We start from the raw sequence: 16,624 nt of genomic DNA, 5'->3' as shown, positions 1-16,624 counted from the left end.
TCCATTAGTCCTTTACCCTCCAACCTAGTAACAGACGTGAAGCCTCACCCACGACGCACGTGTGGTGCAGTATGGCCTACTTGGCCTCAGAATAGGCATTGAGACATCGTGTGGATTAATAGTTGAATTGTCATAGTTTGGCACTATACCGTCGAGTGGGACGTATTTCTATTAAGTTAATAATAGTCTATTATGTATGGTGCATCGTTCGGTTAGAGTTATAAAGTGAGCAGTACCCCCATCGTTCCTGACGTTATCTGGAGTCTTAACCAGGCTGGGCAGACCACGTGTGGTGCTTGCATCCGAGGAGCTCCGGGCCAGGACGAGTGGACCTGTACATTGGATTACTTCACCCGGACGACGTCGAGCCCTACACGGCTTGGATTATCTACGTGCTTTGGGTGCTTTGATTATGCCATGGATAACGGCCAACACTGCTGAGTGTTGGAACTACCCCCCCGAGAGGAGTCCAGGTGAGACGGCGCTCTACCCCGAGTGAGGTCGCCTCACGTCTCTTCGTTGTGGACCGGCAGCTACCGTCCACCAGAGGGCCCAGCTGTATTCATCTGCGGACCGAGGTTCTGTGGGCACCGTGTTCAGCACTCTGAATTCTCCCAAGAAATCGTCGGCCAGATGGGATACCGCCAGCGGCTCTCCTAACCCCCCCCCCCTACTGTCTTACAACCAGCGGGACCCCCCTTTAGTGTATCCAGCTATAATCATTTAAGTACCATCGCTATAGTTCCCTAAAGAACCAGGTTGTATACTTGCTCCCTGCGTAACCAGAGATTGGACATTCAATGTTGATTTACCTACGAATACTCATTTGCCTTACAAGTGCATTTCAAATCATAAATGTCATTAAGTGAACGTTGTATATACCCTTTGCTATATAAAATATTCGATTTATACATTTGTGTGGACTTCGTTTCATCAGGTGGGAAAGTGTTCATCATATCTATATCATGTACTGGATGGCCAGAAGTTAAAGTACAAGCGGTAGTGGTTTAATGATACCATACTTATCAATACAGTCAGGGAATTGTACCCCTCAGTTACACTGAGAATAGGCGACTTCTATTTGATGACCCTCCCGGAGCTTGGATAGGAGTAGGTCTGAGGCGGCCAGAAGATGCAGAGCGTAGGGGTCTTGAGGGCACGGTATCCTAGGTCGAGGGCCTTGAAGCGGATTCGTGCAGCAATGGAGAGCCAGTGCAGGTCCCTAAGAAGTGGGGTGACATGGGCCGACTTCGGTAGGTTTGAGATCAGGCGGGCCGCTGCGTTCTGAATGAGTTGAAGAGGCTTAGTGGCAGTGGCCGGGAGGCCAGCGAGCAGTGCGTTGCAGTAGTCGAGGCGGGAGATGACTGTTGATTGGACGAGGAGTTGGGTGGCTTCTTTTGTCAGGAAGGGGCGGATCCTTCTGACGTTGCTCAGGAGGAATCGGCAGGTTCTGGTTGTCGCTGCGATGTGAGCAGAGAAGTTCAACTGGTCGTCGAGGACAACACCAAGGTTCTTGGCGGTCGGGGACGCGGTCACAGCTGCATTCTCGACTGTGATGGAAAGGTCGGTCAGGGCGGAGGATTTGGCCGGCAGGTGGAGCAATTCTGTTTTGCTTAGGTTCAGTTTGAGGTGGTTGGTCGTCATCCAGGCGGAGATGTCGGACAGACAGGCCGAGATCCGCTCAGAGACGAGACACCAACATAGACATGTCTCAAGATATTGATAAATAAGAGAATCAATTTACAGTTATTATAGTTAGATACGTGTCATTCTAGTGTACCATGTGTGATCAATCACAGAGATAATCATTTAATTTAATCATTTAAATCATTTAATGGTTCTTTCAGGGGTTCTTTAACCTTTTCAGGCTAGGAACGTGACTAAATAACAGTCTCAGTCTGGAACCCAGGTGCATTTAACCCTTTCACTGCTGCACTCACTGCGACAATTCACATAAGGTTAACCTTTTCACTGCCACACAACAGCCGGTTCGGTTGTGTGATATTAAAGGGTTAACCTTCTGTCGTGTGGCAGTGAAAGGGTTAACAACACTACTACTATTATCAAACGGAGGCCCACAAGAAACAATCCCATGACCCATTCTGGTTTCCCATTCCAGGCCAGTGGTTTAAGCAACACTGACGCGTTTATTAAAAGAGAGACTTACAAATTGTGAACGACAAGTCAGCAGGAAGGGTACATCTCTGGAGGCCAAGGGTAAGTTATTGTTCGTCAAATAGTGTCGAACTTGAGTGTTACACTCTTGAGTGCATAGTAGTATAGACATTATTAGCATGATAGGTAGTAGTATAAGGATAGTAACATATTACATAGTGGTAAGGTACATAATAGTAAACAATTGAAGAAGTGTGTTTTAGTCGATGGTGGATAATTGGGTGGGCTTCAGCTGTCGGAAGTTCGTTCCACCATCGTGGAGTGAGGACAGTGAATAATAGCCTGCTTCGCTTTGATGGAGCCCGAATAGGAGTGGGTCTCAAGAGATTTAAGAGAGTTAGCATAGTGTAGAAGAGAGTTAACAGACCTGAGAGCAGTGAATTTGACCGTAGCGTCACTTTGTAGAGGTTTTTCATTCAGGTTGAAGTCAAAGTTCATCACAAAGGTGACCTGGAAGCAACAGGAGAGTGAAGGCAGATCAGGGGTTGTTATGAAGCAGGATCACTCAACAGATTAACATGAGCATGAAAAAACACTTTTCCTTCAGCGGGCTTAATAATATATTATTGGTATGGTACTGAGAAATCCATAAGAACCACTGTCCAAGTTAAATTATTTCTGAAAACTCTGAACATTTCTGAGTTACTCCACACAGCAATCTCCTTTGTTTGCACAATTATTAAACGAATCCTCCTTCTTAATTGTAAAATTTTAGGAAATATCTAAGGCGTGTGTGTTTGTGCATGTGTGTGTGTGTGTGTGTGTGTGTGTGTGCATGTGTGTGTGTGTGTGTGTGTGTGTGTGTGCATGTGTGTGTGTGTGTGTGTGTGTGTGTGTGTGTGTGTGTGTGTGTATGTGTGTGTGTGTGTGTGTGTGTGTGTGTGTGTGTGTGTGTGTGTGTGTGTATACACATTGTGAGGCCAACCTCTTCATTTTCTGCGAGAGCAGGATATCCAACTTGACACGAGAGGCTCTGAGACTCGCTGATGGAAGAACACTTCACATCTGAACCATCACTCTGAAACCGTGAGAAACACAAGAGATATGATCATATACAGCACAGCTAGTTCAGTACAGGTTAAGGTCCACAGGTGGGAACAGGGTGGAAAAGAGCCCAACCTGAGCATGACATGAGAGCAAAATGACCACCGTGTGAATATGGTCAACGCAGGAGGAGTAAATAAACAGCTTAGCAGCAGGCAGTCACTGCCCTTCTTGTTACGGTGGGGCATGATAATGGTGGATAGAGAGCAGGCATGCGTTCTTCATGGGACGGGGGTGCACTACGTGCAACCCCAGATAAGTACCCACTATTTGCATATCAATAGCGCCGGTCGTCAGGTTTTGATTGATTGATTGAAAACTTTATTAACAGATTGCAGAATGGGTACAGTACAGTACAGCTCAATACATACAATTGTTAAGGGGATGCAGACCAGAGAAAGACTTTCATCTTGTTTACATCAGGGTCCCCCATTTTCAATTCATCGTAACATATATGACATACATGACATACAGATAGACAGTACTGCTACATCTATACATTTATGACATACCAGATTTGCAATTACAGTACTGTGTGTGATACAAAAGAATCCAGAAAAAAGAGTATATACATTTGACGTAGAAACTGTACATTGGATTGGGTAGGTGGGGGTGGGGGGGGACTGTACATTGGAGGTGGTTGGGTGGGTGGGGGGGGGGGGGTTTGGTAGGAGTGGGGGGGGGGGGAGGTTGGGTAGGAGGGGTGGGTGGGGGACACTGTATAACTGTACAAACAAAACTGTACATTGGATTATTGACAAGACCATACTTGGTAATTTACTGTACATTGGAGGGGGTTGTGTTCGGACATTTACAGGGGCCAGTTTCGAGTTGCAGTCTCCCTTAGGTGTTTTTTGAGAGTGTTTTTGAAAGTGGGTAGTGATTCACATTCCTTTACAGCTTTGGGTAGGGCGTTCCACATTGATGTGGCATAATTGCGAAACGTGTTTAGTCCCTTGTTTGAGCCGAATCTGGGTTTAACATGATTTGTGGAGCTCCCTCTGGTGTTGTGATCGTGGTATTCACTGACCTTTGGGAAGTATTTTGACATGTACATGGGTACCTTGGTCGTGTAGTGTATCTTGTAGACCAGGCCCATTGCAAGTTGCTGTACTCTGTCGTCTACTCTAAGCCATCCTAGGTTGTCAAAGTGGGCAGGGGTGAGGTGGGTTCTAGGAGTAAGGTCAAGCAATACAATCATCAAATTTGCTGACGACACAGTGGTGGTGGGCCTGATCTCTGCCAACGACGAGAGGGCCTACCTGGAAGAGGTCAAGGTCCTGGCGGGATGGTGCCAGGAAAACAGCCTCTCCCTGAACGTCAGCAAAACAAAGGAGATGATTGTGGACTTCAGGAGGTCGGGGGTCAAGGACTACAGCCCCCTCAGCATCGATGGGGCACCGGTTGAGAGAGTCAACAGCTTTAAGTACCTCGGAGCCTACATATCCGAGGACTTGACATGGACCACACACATTGACAGTGTTGTGAAGAAGGCACGACAACGCCTCTACTTCCTCAGGCGCCTAAGGAAGTTCCAAGTCAGTCAGAAGATCCTTAAGAACTTCTACTCATGTACAATAGAGAGCATCTTGACCGGCAACATCACCTCCTGGTTTGGGAATAGCACTGCACAAGACCGAAGCAGACTACAAAGAGTGACACGTTCAGCCGAACGCACAATTGGAGGGGGGCTCCCCACCCTCCAGAACATTTACAACAAGCGTTGCAAGGGCAAGGCTAAGAGAATCATTAAAGACTCCAGTCACCCGAACAACTGCCTCTTTGAACTGCTGCGGTCAGGCAAGCGATACCGGAGTCTCAAGGCGAGCACAGAAAGACTCAGAAGAAGCTTCTATCCCCAGGCCATCAGGCTGCTAAACGAACAATGAACACTACACAACAACAACCACCAAACGCACATAGCACACACATCCACACGCACACACTCACTTTAAACAAACACACTGTAGCACCCACTCCACACACTTTATAGCACACACCCACTTTAAACAAACACACTGTAGCACCCACTCCCCACACTTTATATTTATTGATGAAGGATTGCACTACAACTCGTACACCTTACTGTAAATTGTACCTAAATTGTACCTCATCCCATTTCTGCTTTGCACTATATAGTACTGTACATTAGTACACTGCATAGTATTGTATATTATATGGTAACTCAGAACATTGTACATATGTCTATACCGAACACTGTGACCACATTTTCTTCTTCTAAATTACATGCTATACTATGTTATTTGATACTATCTTGTCTAGCACAGTCTCTGGAGCGTAACAGTAAGAAGCATTTTGTATGAAAGTATTCTGTACTTCTGTATGACAACTATTAAAGAAACTTAAAGAAACTTGAAACTTGAAGCAGTAGTCTGACCAGTTTGTTTTGAGATGTTTGTAATTTTGTTTTTAGCGCCTTTGAGGTGCTTTGGTACCATGAGGTGCAAGCATAGTCGTAGTACCCTTGAATGAGTGCTCCTGCTAGAGTCTTCAGGATATTCTTGTTTACCAGTGAGGAGATCCGGTACAAGAATCGAGTTCGTTGGTTGACTTTTTTTATTACATTGGATGCCATTTTGTCACAGGAAAGATTTGCCTCTAGTATTTGTAACTGAGAAGCCGTCGGTCTTGCTGAGTTTGTTATTTGAACCGAAGAGAATGGACTCTGTTTTGCCCATGTGTAATGATAGTTTGTTATCAGCGAGCCATATGCAGATTTTGCCTAGTTCTGAGCTGAGGGTTTTTTCAACCTGTAACTTGTTCTTGTCAGAGACCAGCAGGGCTGAGTCGTCCGCAAACAGGAACAAGTTGCAGTCACAAGCTGACGACATGTCATTTGCATAAATTAGGAACAGTAGCGGACCTAGTATGCTTCCTTGTGGAACACCACAGCTTACTGTGAGGGGGGGGGATAGGGTACTAGGTGTGTTAAATACGTTCTCAGATACATTCACACCTAACTTGTTGTGAATGACATGTGTTACATTCCATTCGTAGAGGCAATTAGGCACTGTCTGTAGTCTGTGCTCAAGCAAGGGGACATTAAATGCGCATTCGCGGGAGCGCGCGCACGCGCGCCATTAGGTGCGTGCAATCCCAGTTGATTTCAATAACGCACCACTGATAGAGAGGAACCCAAACCAGCAGACCAGCAGAGGATAGACGAAGGCAGGTGTTGAGTATTGAAAAGTGAGCAATGCTTCTTTAATGACATAAAGAGTAGCTCAAAAATATAGAGGTAGAGCAATCCTTCTCACAAGCTAATTGCCCTACAAAACAAAAACACTATAAAAGAAACTATCCTCCGTGACAGGAGCGATAGAGACTTTGACAAGAACAGATAATTTACTTATAAAAAAGGTGAACAGCGAACGGCTTGACAACACATGAACAACACGACAGGAACAAGGTAACATGAGTAATGACGTGACAGGGAAGACAGGGAACTCACAGGCATATCTACAGACACTGATTGACACAGGAGGGTAATTGGGTAATTAGACTCAGCTGGGAAGAACAGTGACACAGAAACATTACAAGGTTGAAATATAAATACACACAATATAACAACACTAAACCAGATCACAAGACCAACACAGACAGGAGAGACATTAGACCAGGGAGTGTAACATCACAGACAAGACAGACATCAAATGCACAGACAACAAATTGATAATAATAACATGACACAAAATGGTGATCAGGGAACAAAGCACCACCTGAATTAGTCCACAGGATGGCGCAGCAACCTGGGGAACGTTACACTTCTAGTGTATGGTGAGGGTAAGAAGCAGAGATAATCGCTATGGATACCACTGTGTACATCAGGCCAGCAATACGTAAATTGCCCCCTCTCCATCTCCTAACTCAGACCCCCCCCCCCCATCCAATCCAATTGTCTCTCCCACCTGGCAAAACTTTCTACTCCTTAATGCAGATAAAACTGAGATGTTAATTGTTGGCCCCCCAAACCACAGAGGCCTGTTTGAGGACATCTCCCTCAACTTTGATACTTGTCATGTATCTCAGAGCTCCACCTCGGAGTAATTTTTTATCCCTCCCTCTCATTTAATGCACATATAAAAAATGTCACCAAAATTGCCTTCTTCCATCTTCGTAATATCGCAAAAATTCACCCCATTTTAACTCTGGCTGATGCTGAAACCCTAATTCATGCTTTTGTCTCATCACGTCTAGACTACTGTAATGCACTTTTTCAGGCCTACCTAATTCAAGCATCAAGAATCTTCAACTCGTGCAAAATGCGGCTGCACGGATACTAACTAAAACTAGAAAATGTTATCACATCACACCAGTTGTGTCCGCCTTACACTGGCTTCCTATTCAAGCCAGATCTGACTTTAAAGTGCTACTCCTCAACAATTTTTTTTAAATGGGCTCGCACCGCTCTATCTATCCGACCTCATCTCTCGATACTCGCCCGCTCATGCTCTGCACTCACAAAATGCGGGGCTTTCAAAAGACACCGGGTTCGACTCCGGCTGTCTGCGTTGCCTCCAGCTTGGGCCGGCCGCCATACTAACTCAATTGGCAGAGTTAGCGGGTGGAAGTCGATGGGTGGTAATCTGGACGTTGTGGACAGCGACTCCTACAGGTCGGTTGGGGGACGCCTGCACAGCAGAGACAGGAAAATGGCGGGGGTAGTGTGAGCCTCCCACACGTTACACCTCGCCACTGAGAGTCCGCGCTGGCAGGTGAAAAGATGTGACAGGCTGCCTCCACATGTATCGGAGGGGGCATGTGATGCAAGGCTTCTATCCTCCCTACAACTGGCCAGTGGGGGGCACATGCGAGCAACGTTCAAGACAGGGGAGGGGAGAATTGGCACGGCTAAATTGGGATGGGAGAAAAATAGAAAAAATAGGAGAAAAATTTGGATAAAAAAAAATATGCTGGGCTTTTATCGATTCCTAGAGTTAAAAAGAAATCCGCCGGCCACAGAGCCTTTGTCTACCGTGCTCCCTACCTGTGGAACCAATTACCTGCCATCATCAGGGGCGCCTGCTCTGTCGAAGCTTTTAAATCCCTGCTTAAGACCCATCTTTTCTCTCTCTCCTTCAACCTACCCTGATCTCACCTGGTCGGGGACTGACCCTTAGATTAATCTGTCTAGTTTAGTTAGGATGTCTATTTGCTCCCATGTCTTTTCTGCAGACATGGGAGAACCTTTTTAACCTCTGTCTCTGTCTCAACCGGTCCCATGGAACAGCTTCATACCATCTTCTGTCTGGCCTGCAGTGCTGAGCCTTACCTGCTCTGCCCTGACCAATTCTGAGTGGTTTCTCCTGCCGGTCAGTTTCTCCTGTCTCTCCACGCCAATTCTCCTGAGTTCCATGTAAGCTAATAAACCTTATGAACTGAGTCTACCTGACTGTCTCTACACTCATTGATCGGGGTTAAATTCCCTCACAGTGTGAATGCTGACGATGCGGTCTCCCAGGTACTGCACAGCACTCTCTCCCACCTTGACCGTCAGAAGGGGGGCTATGTGAGACTGTTGTTCATTGACTACAGCTCAGCGTTCAACACCATAGTCCCCACCAGACTGGTGGACAAGCTGATCGAGCTAGGTCTGAGCTCCGCCCTGAGCGCCTGGGTACTGGACTTTCTGAGTGAAAGACCCCAGGCGGTCAGGGTGGGGGGTCAGACCTCCAACACCATCACCCTGAGCATCGGGTCCCCCCAGGGCTGTGTTCTAAGCCCCCTGCTGTACTCACTCTACACACACGATTGTGTGGCCAAGTTAAGCTCCAACTCCATAGGGAAGTTCGCAGACGACACGGTGGTGGTGGGGCTGATCTCGGACAACGACGAGAAGGCCTACCGGGAGGAGGTTGAGGTACTGGAACGCTGGTGCCAGGACAACAGCCTGCTCCTGAACATTGGTAAAACCAAGGAGCTGATCGTGGATTATAGGAGAGGACAGCAGGAGACACACACACCACTGATGATTAACGGGGCTACCGTGGACAGGGTGAGCAGCTTTAAGTACCTGGGGGTCCACATCTCAGAGGATCTGACATGGTCAACACACATAGACACAGTAGTAAAGAAAGCGAAGCAGCGCCTCTACCACCTGAGACAGTTAAGGAAGTTCAGAGTACCTGGGAAGATACTCCAGTCCTTCTACTCAGGAGCTGTAGAGAGCATCTTGACCGGAAACATCACTGCCTGGTATGGAAATAGCACGGCACAGGACAAGAAGGCCCTACAGAGAGTGGTGCGCTCAGCCGAGCGTACCACGGGTATTGCGCTACCTCCCCTGCAGGTTCTATACAACAAGAGGTGCAAATCCAGAGCCTGCAGAATAATGAAAGACCCCCACCACCCCAATAACAGCCTGTTCCAGCTGCTGAGGTCAGGCAGACGCCTGCAAACCCCAGCTACTAGGACGGAGAGGCTTAGGCTCAGCTTCTTCCCCCAGGCCATCAGAGCCTTGAACAATGAACATTGAGTGCCACAGAAACTGAACTATCCACACACAAGCACACACAAGCACACACACGACACGCACGCTGTGCACGCTCACACACTAGCAGCCACTTTAACACGAGCGGGCACACACTCATGCCGCACACACGCACACTAATGGCCAAGAGGAAAGGCCACTTTAAATTAGTATAACAACAGGAACAGTGTATTGCACTACTAAAGCTACCTAGCATGTCCTATATGCTCTGTAAATACTATGTACAGATACCGAGATGTCACACCATGTTACCTGTTACCTGTTTATTGCACAATGTTTTCTTTTTATTGGATTCTATTATATGTTGTACCACTGTATTTTTATTGGATTCTATTATATGTTGTACCACTGTATTGCACATCGTCGCGGGCAAGACCACCCGCATTTCATTGTATACTTGTATGCCGTGACAATTAAAACTCTTGACTTGACTTGACTTGCTCAATGGTGGCCAGTGTTGGAAAGTAATATTGCTTGACTTAACAATGATGCACTAACAAAACAAACCTTCCCAACAATGTAAGCGTTCTGCCGACAGGCCAAATGCAGGTCAAATGCAATGGCGGTCAATAGGAACAGTGTCTTTGTTTCCCCCCAAAAGAAAATGACGCGGCCACGAAAAAAGCCAAGGTACCCGGATGTGCCGGTCTGATGTATGGTGAGGGAAAGAGGTGGGGCTAATCACTATGGTTACCAGTGTACTTACAGGAAGAGTAACAGACGCGTAGTAAAGGTTCGAGGAGTAGTCAGCCGTCACTCTGGTGTTGTAGGCGTTCTCCTGCTTGTTGCCAACAGTTACGATGAAAGACAGCCGCTTGTTCTTGAAGCTCACCAACATCTTTGATGAGCTACAATAACAGAAAAACAACATTACAATTTCAAGGTGAACTATGTTGCTTCGGGAGAGAGTCAGAGAAGAGGAAAAATAACTCTAAGGTATATTTTCACCACTGAATAAACAAACTGTCCTCAGAGGAACACTGACGCCAGGAAGCGACCGGTTACTACACTTTTGTTGTTTACAATCGTGTAGAGCCTGCAATTGTGTAAACAAACATATTCTGTGCTTATCCCATGGTTCAGGATGCCTTAAACAACGTTTTGATTCATGACGACGTAAGATAGAATAGTTGTAAGAAATTGTGAAGTGCCACTGACAACGAATGACACTTTTAATAATGACATCCTGTTCTCTCTGTCACTGGTATGATATAAAGGGTTTATTGTATATATCTGTTTTAAATCTAAGAATATGTTACTGTATGTGTCTATATGTGAGATGTATACTGGGCTGGTATGGCACAGTCAGTCTCTTAAGTCTCTTCGCTCACAGTTCTGTGAAGACAAGAAAGTGACCTTGGAGCAGGGGAGCCTGCAAAATTAACCCTTGCCTGCCTTGGCAGAGGAGAGAAAGCCATGCAAGCATGAGGCAAAGAACCATTGTACACTGTAGACTACAGGATACATGTATTATGTTTGGGCATGTCAATCAGTGTTTAAAGTGTATGGGTATTGAATAGTACAGGTATATATATATATATGAATATATCTGTATGTATATATATAAGCGTATAAGCTATTCATGCTAGAAGGATATATTGTATTGTGTATCACACAGGGCAATTGCTTCCATACTGCTGGGCCCCTTAGGAATGTGCCTACGACCTTGGGGCCTCTGCTCCAGCTAGAAACAGATAACAGACCTAGGGTTTTTCCCAAAAGATGTGATCCGTTGCTTCCCCGGTTGCTGTGGCAACTAGAAGGGGAGGGGAGTTCATCCTTGCTGAATTGTGTGTTGATTGGATGGTAGAAATGACATCACTGTATTTAGACCAATAGCAATAAGGTATTGAGCCCGTATATAAGGACCAACTCGCTGGATCCCATGTCAGATTTTCAGATTTTCAAGCAGTTTTTCCATTTTTTACTTCAAGACACATTTCTTATAGCTACAAGAAACCGTTTAGCGTTGTATGGAACGGGTTCTGTATACTTTTCGAAGTGGAGTCCCTAGGACGAAGCTTTGTTTTTTTAGCTCATTTGCTCATTTGCTCTAAATGACAAAGAGAGTTTTTTGCTATGCTAGAGATGAGATGTTTTGTTCTATAATTCTTTTAACTGAAATTGGACATTTCCAATACAGTCTATTTTGTAACTTTCTAAATAAAAACAACTTTTTATAAATATCCATTGAGTTCGTGGACTGCTTTCTGCCAGCAATGCCAGCCGCGCCCTGCATTCCTTTGAGGTGACTATGTTACAGATTGAATCAATTGCTGGTTAATGCTTTTCAGCTAAAGTTATATATAGGATATATATATACATATGGCAATGTTTGTTGTTTGCGGGTTCCGGTATCTCTGTGTCCGACGGACTCTGTCAAGTTTGTGGGAAACGGATGATCTAGTTACTGCAGGACTGGATGGTCGGTGCCACGGACGGATGGGCCTGTCGGATTGCTAAGGGGTACTGGGGCGTGCAAATAATGATTAAGTGTTAGTACGCTAATATTACACTATTGGCAGTAGTAAAACTTATTAAACGGTGACCAGACTTTCAAATGATCAGTATTACAGGCCTTCCCTCACAAATGAGGATATTGGCGGTGATGGTGAAGTAATATCACCAAGCTTTCAAATGATCAGTATTACAGACCTTTCCTCACAAATGAGGATAGCGGCGGTGATGGTGAAGTAATACAATCAGGCTTTCAAATGAGCAGTATTACAAGCCCTTTCGTAAAATGATGATAATGATGATGATAATAATGATGATAATAATATTAGTGTTATTATAGGCAATAAGAGTTCTCCCAGACATACATTCGGTTTATTACAAACAAAGAAGAGGTTAACAACTCTACTATGCTTACATTTCATATCAACTGGATATAACTAAACTAGTGGTGATGAAGTAAGCTTGATAGAAATAGTAATTGACCCGAGAACTTGGCGAGTTTAGCACCTCGCTGGGGGATATCGGGCGGCCAAAGGGTTATATCTCAAGTAAGTGATCTGAGATAGATAAGAGACATCCCAACAGGCTTTCAACAGAAATACATGTAGGCTACACTGAATGTCACTGTGGAACTCATCGTTTGACATGTGTGACAACAAGCATCTGTACAATATGTCTGTCAATGTTGGTGGAGGGTGTGTCTTGTAGGTCAAAGAGGGTTGGAGGGTGTGTCTTGTAGGTCAGAGAGGGTTGAAGGTATGTCTTGTAGGTCAGAGAGGGTTGGAGGTATGTCTTGTAGGTCAGAGAGGGTTGGAGGTATGTCTTGTAGGTCAGAGAGGGTTGGAGGGTATGTCTTGTAGGTCAGAGAGGGTTGGAGGTATGTCTTGTAGGTCAGAGAGGGTTGGAGGTATGTCTTGTAGGTCAGAGGGGGTTGGAGGTATGTCTTGTAGGTCAGAGAGGGTTGGAGGTATGTCTTGTAGGTCAGAGAGGGTTGGAGGGTATGTCTTGTAGGTCAGAGAGGGTTGAAGGTATGTCTTGTAGGTCAGAGAGGGTTGGAGGTATGTCTTGTAGGTCAGAGAGGGTTGGAGGTATGTCTTGTAGGTCAGAGAGGGTTGGAGGTATGTCTTGTAGGTCAGAGAGGGTTGGAGGTATGTCTTGTAGGTCAGAGAGGGTTGGAGGTATGTCTTGTAGGTCAGAGAGGGTTGGAGGTATGTCTTGTAGGTCAGAGAGGGTTGAATGGTATGTCTCTACAGATTACGGTAGGGCTGTCATTCCAACCTGGTAAAATGTTATATGTTTGAACTGCAATGATGTGTTTGTAGTTGTACTGTATGTGTGTATTGTATGTGTGTCCTGCTGGCTTCATTGAAAGATCACAGATATTACTGGAGAACAAGAAACTTCTGTCTGTGTGTGTGTGTGTGTGTGTGTGTGTGTGTGTGTGTGTGTGTGTGTGTGTGTGTGTGTGTGTGTGCGTGCGTGCATGCATGCATGCATGTGTGCGTGTGTGTGCATGTGTCCGTGGCAGTGTGTGTGTGCACAGGTGTGTGTGTGTGTGTTCACCTGGGGACCTGATATCCAGTCTTGACTCTGAGTGACAGGTCACTCCGACAGATGTCATCTGGACCACAGTCTTTGGCGAAAGGAACCTAGTGGGACACATGACGTCCTGTGTCAATAAAGCACCTGAGGAATAACATAAAAGCCAAGAGAGCTCTCAGTGTGTGAAATAAGGGTGTCATCATTAAACGGGAGCTCACAGAGAAAGCCCATGCCGTGGGGCTGAGCTGGTCCAGAACAGGGCTCGCCTCTGGGTCCAATGGAGCTACATCCACACGCAGAGCCAGGGGACTGACAAAATCTGGAGCGTCCTATAGAGACAGACAGGCAGACAGGCAGACAGACAGGCAGACAGACAGACAGACAGACAGACAGACAGACAGACAGACAGACAGACAGACAGACAGACACACAGACATACAGACAGGCAGACAGACAGACAGACAGACAGACAGACAGGCAGACAGACAGGCAGACAGGCAGACAGGCAGACAGACAGACAGACAGACAGACAGACACACAGACATACAGACATACAGACAGACAGACAGACAGACAGACAGACAGACAGACAGACAGACAGACAGACAGACAGACACAGACAGACAGGCAGACAGACAGACAGACAGACACACAGACATACAGACAGGCAGACAGGCAGACAGACAGACAGACAGGCAGACAGGCAGACAGACAGACAGACAGACAGACAGACAGACACACAGACATACAGACACACAGGCAGACAGGCAGACAGACAGACAGACAGACAGACAGACAGACAGACAGACAGACAGACAGACAGGCAGACAGACAGACAGACAGACACACAGACAGACAGACAGGCAGACAGACAGACAGACAGACAGGCAGACAGGCAGACAGACAGACAGACAGACACACAGGCAGACAGACAGACAGACAGACAGACAGACAGACAGACAGACAGGCAGACAGACAGACAGACAGACAGACAGACAGACAGACACACACAGACACACACACACACACACACACACACACACACACACACACACACACACACACACACACACACACACACACACACACACACACACACACACACACACACACACACACACACACACACACACAGTTAGTTACACACAGTCCTCAGAGAGGTCAGAGCACAGGGTTGCCCGCAGTGCAGCACCCCTGGAGCAGTTTTGAGGTTCAGTGGGCACTTAGGCAGAGATGGTGGGCACCATAGATGTAATACCAGCCACCCTTCAGTCACCAGCTCACAGCTGGAATACACACCACTGTCGGTTCCGGGGATTGAACCTTTCAGTTAACGGTCAGCCTCTTTACCTCTAGGCCATCCTGCCTCCCCATCGCCTGGAGTGGAAGCAATAGCAAAATAGACAGACAGACAGACAGACGGACGTCTCCCGGTACCTGAACGTATACTAGGTGTGTGTCACACTTCTCTGCCTGGAGCTGGAGCCGCAGCTCTCCCTGCTCCTGCCTCTCGCCGCTGGTGAAATGCCCTCTACTGGTCACTCTGTGGGACTGCAGGTCAGCGTCTAACGTCAGGTTAAAGCGCAGGCCTGGGAGAGGGAGATGACGAACCAGGGTGAGAGGTGTGATACGACAGTGACAGGATGTGTGAAGAGCGAGCGCCAGGCCTGTCACTTTTCCCCAAATTGAGTGAGAACGAAATATATTCATGTATGCAAGATATCCATCTCTCTCTATTCAAACTCCTACAGTTCAGTTTAAATCTCAATATGAATGTGAGTGAGAGTGAAGTGCGTCTGAAGCTGTGTCACTAGGGACGGCTGAGGAACAATATATCCGATAATATGATTTTCCATCATATTATACTCTTCTGACAGAAGATATGACTGAATATTGAAAAATGGGAGATTGTCATAATTTAGGTGTGGTGTGTGTGTGTGTGTGTGTGTGTGTGTGTGTGTGTGTGTGTGTGTGTGTGCATGTGTGTTTGCATGTGTGTGTGTATGCGTGTGTGTCTGGGTGTGTGTGTCCGTGTGTGCATGTGTGTGCATGTGAGTTTGTGTGTGTGCATGTGTGTGTGTGTGTGTGTGCGTGTGTGTGCATGTGTATGTGTGTGTGTGTGTGGTTGTGTGTGTGTGTGTGCGTGTGTGTGTATGTATGGGTGTGTGTGTGTTTGCATGTGTGTGCATGTGTGTGTGTATTTGGGTGTGTGCATGTGTGTGCGTGTGTGTGTGTGTGTGTGTGTGTGTGTGTGTGTGTGTGTGTGTGTGTGTGTGTGTGTGTGTGTGTGTGTGTGTGTGTGTGTGTGTGTGTGTTTATACCCAACGGTCCTACGGGTGGTGATGGTGAGAAGTTGGCAGTGAAGCACACAGTTGCAGTGAAGCAGGAAGCTGGCCGGTTACCATGCTGACAGTCTTTAGAGAGGACACTGATCTTAGAGGGGTCAAAGGTCACCGTTGCAGTTACTACAGCAACACCTCTAGACCTGGATTTTGGAAGGGGGAGGGGTACATTAGTCTGTTAGATAACACTGAGCTCTACATATCTTCCCAAGTCACAATTACTTATATTTTTCCGTACTGAAAGTATATTTCTAGGATATTAAGTGTGTTAAAAGTATATTTCTCCCTATGTACTTTTCTGAGACTATACTTGCTTCTTGTACTTCTTATGTGCTTTCATGTACTGGGAAACTGAGAAAACTGAGATGTTTACCAAACCTAAGTTGTACTTTGAAGTTTTAAATTCCAAGTTCAAGTTTTGTTTTATATGTTGCATATAAGGTACATGTACATTATAGTGAAATGCTTGGTTCTGTATGACCCTCCTGGGATTGTGCTTCATACAGTAAAAAAGTATACACTATACATAATATGATGTACAAAATGTAAAAAC

The 16,624-nt window shown here is 46.1% G+C and overlaps 1 protein-coding gene across 1 annotated transcript in view; it reads right to left on the bottom strand.

The window, feature by feature from the left end:
- The window catches only part of LOC311237319 (integrin alpha-2-like), a 134,114-nt gene that overhangs the window by 15,240 nt on the left and 102,250 nt on the right, over window positions 1-16,624 (bottom strand). Inside the window, exons 16-22 of the mRNA XM_084325138.1 lie at window positions 16,051-16,214; window positions 15,167-15,318; window positions 13,948-14,058; window positions 13,751-13,836; window positions 10,437-10,578; window positions 3,101-3,193; window positions 2,543-2,625 (exon numbers count right to left, since the gene is read on the bottom strand). Of these exons, the coding sequence (XP_084181264.1) occupies window positions 2,543-2,625; window positions 3,101-3,193; window positions 10,437-10,578; window positions 13,751-13,836; window positions 13,948-14,058; window positions 15,167-15,318; window positions 16,051-16,214 (831 nt within the window). The remainder of the gene's footprint in view (window positions 1-2,542; window positions 2,626-3,100; window positions 3,194-10,436; window positions 10,579-13,750; window positions 13,837-13,947; window positions 14,059-15,166; window positions 15,319-16,050; window positions 16,215-16,624) is intronic.

The sequence above is a fragment of the Notolepis coatsorum genome (genome assembly GCF_963971535.1).
Source record: "Notolepis coatsorum genome assembly, chromosome: 11".
Classification (NCBI taxonomy): domain Eukaryota; kingdom Metazoa; phylum Chordata; class Actinopteri; order Aulopiformes; family Paralepididae; genus Notolepis; species Notolepis coatsorum.
Note: the sequence above shows the minus strand (reverse complement) of the source record. Positions and strands in the feature narration are given on the sequence as shown.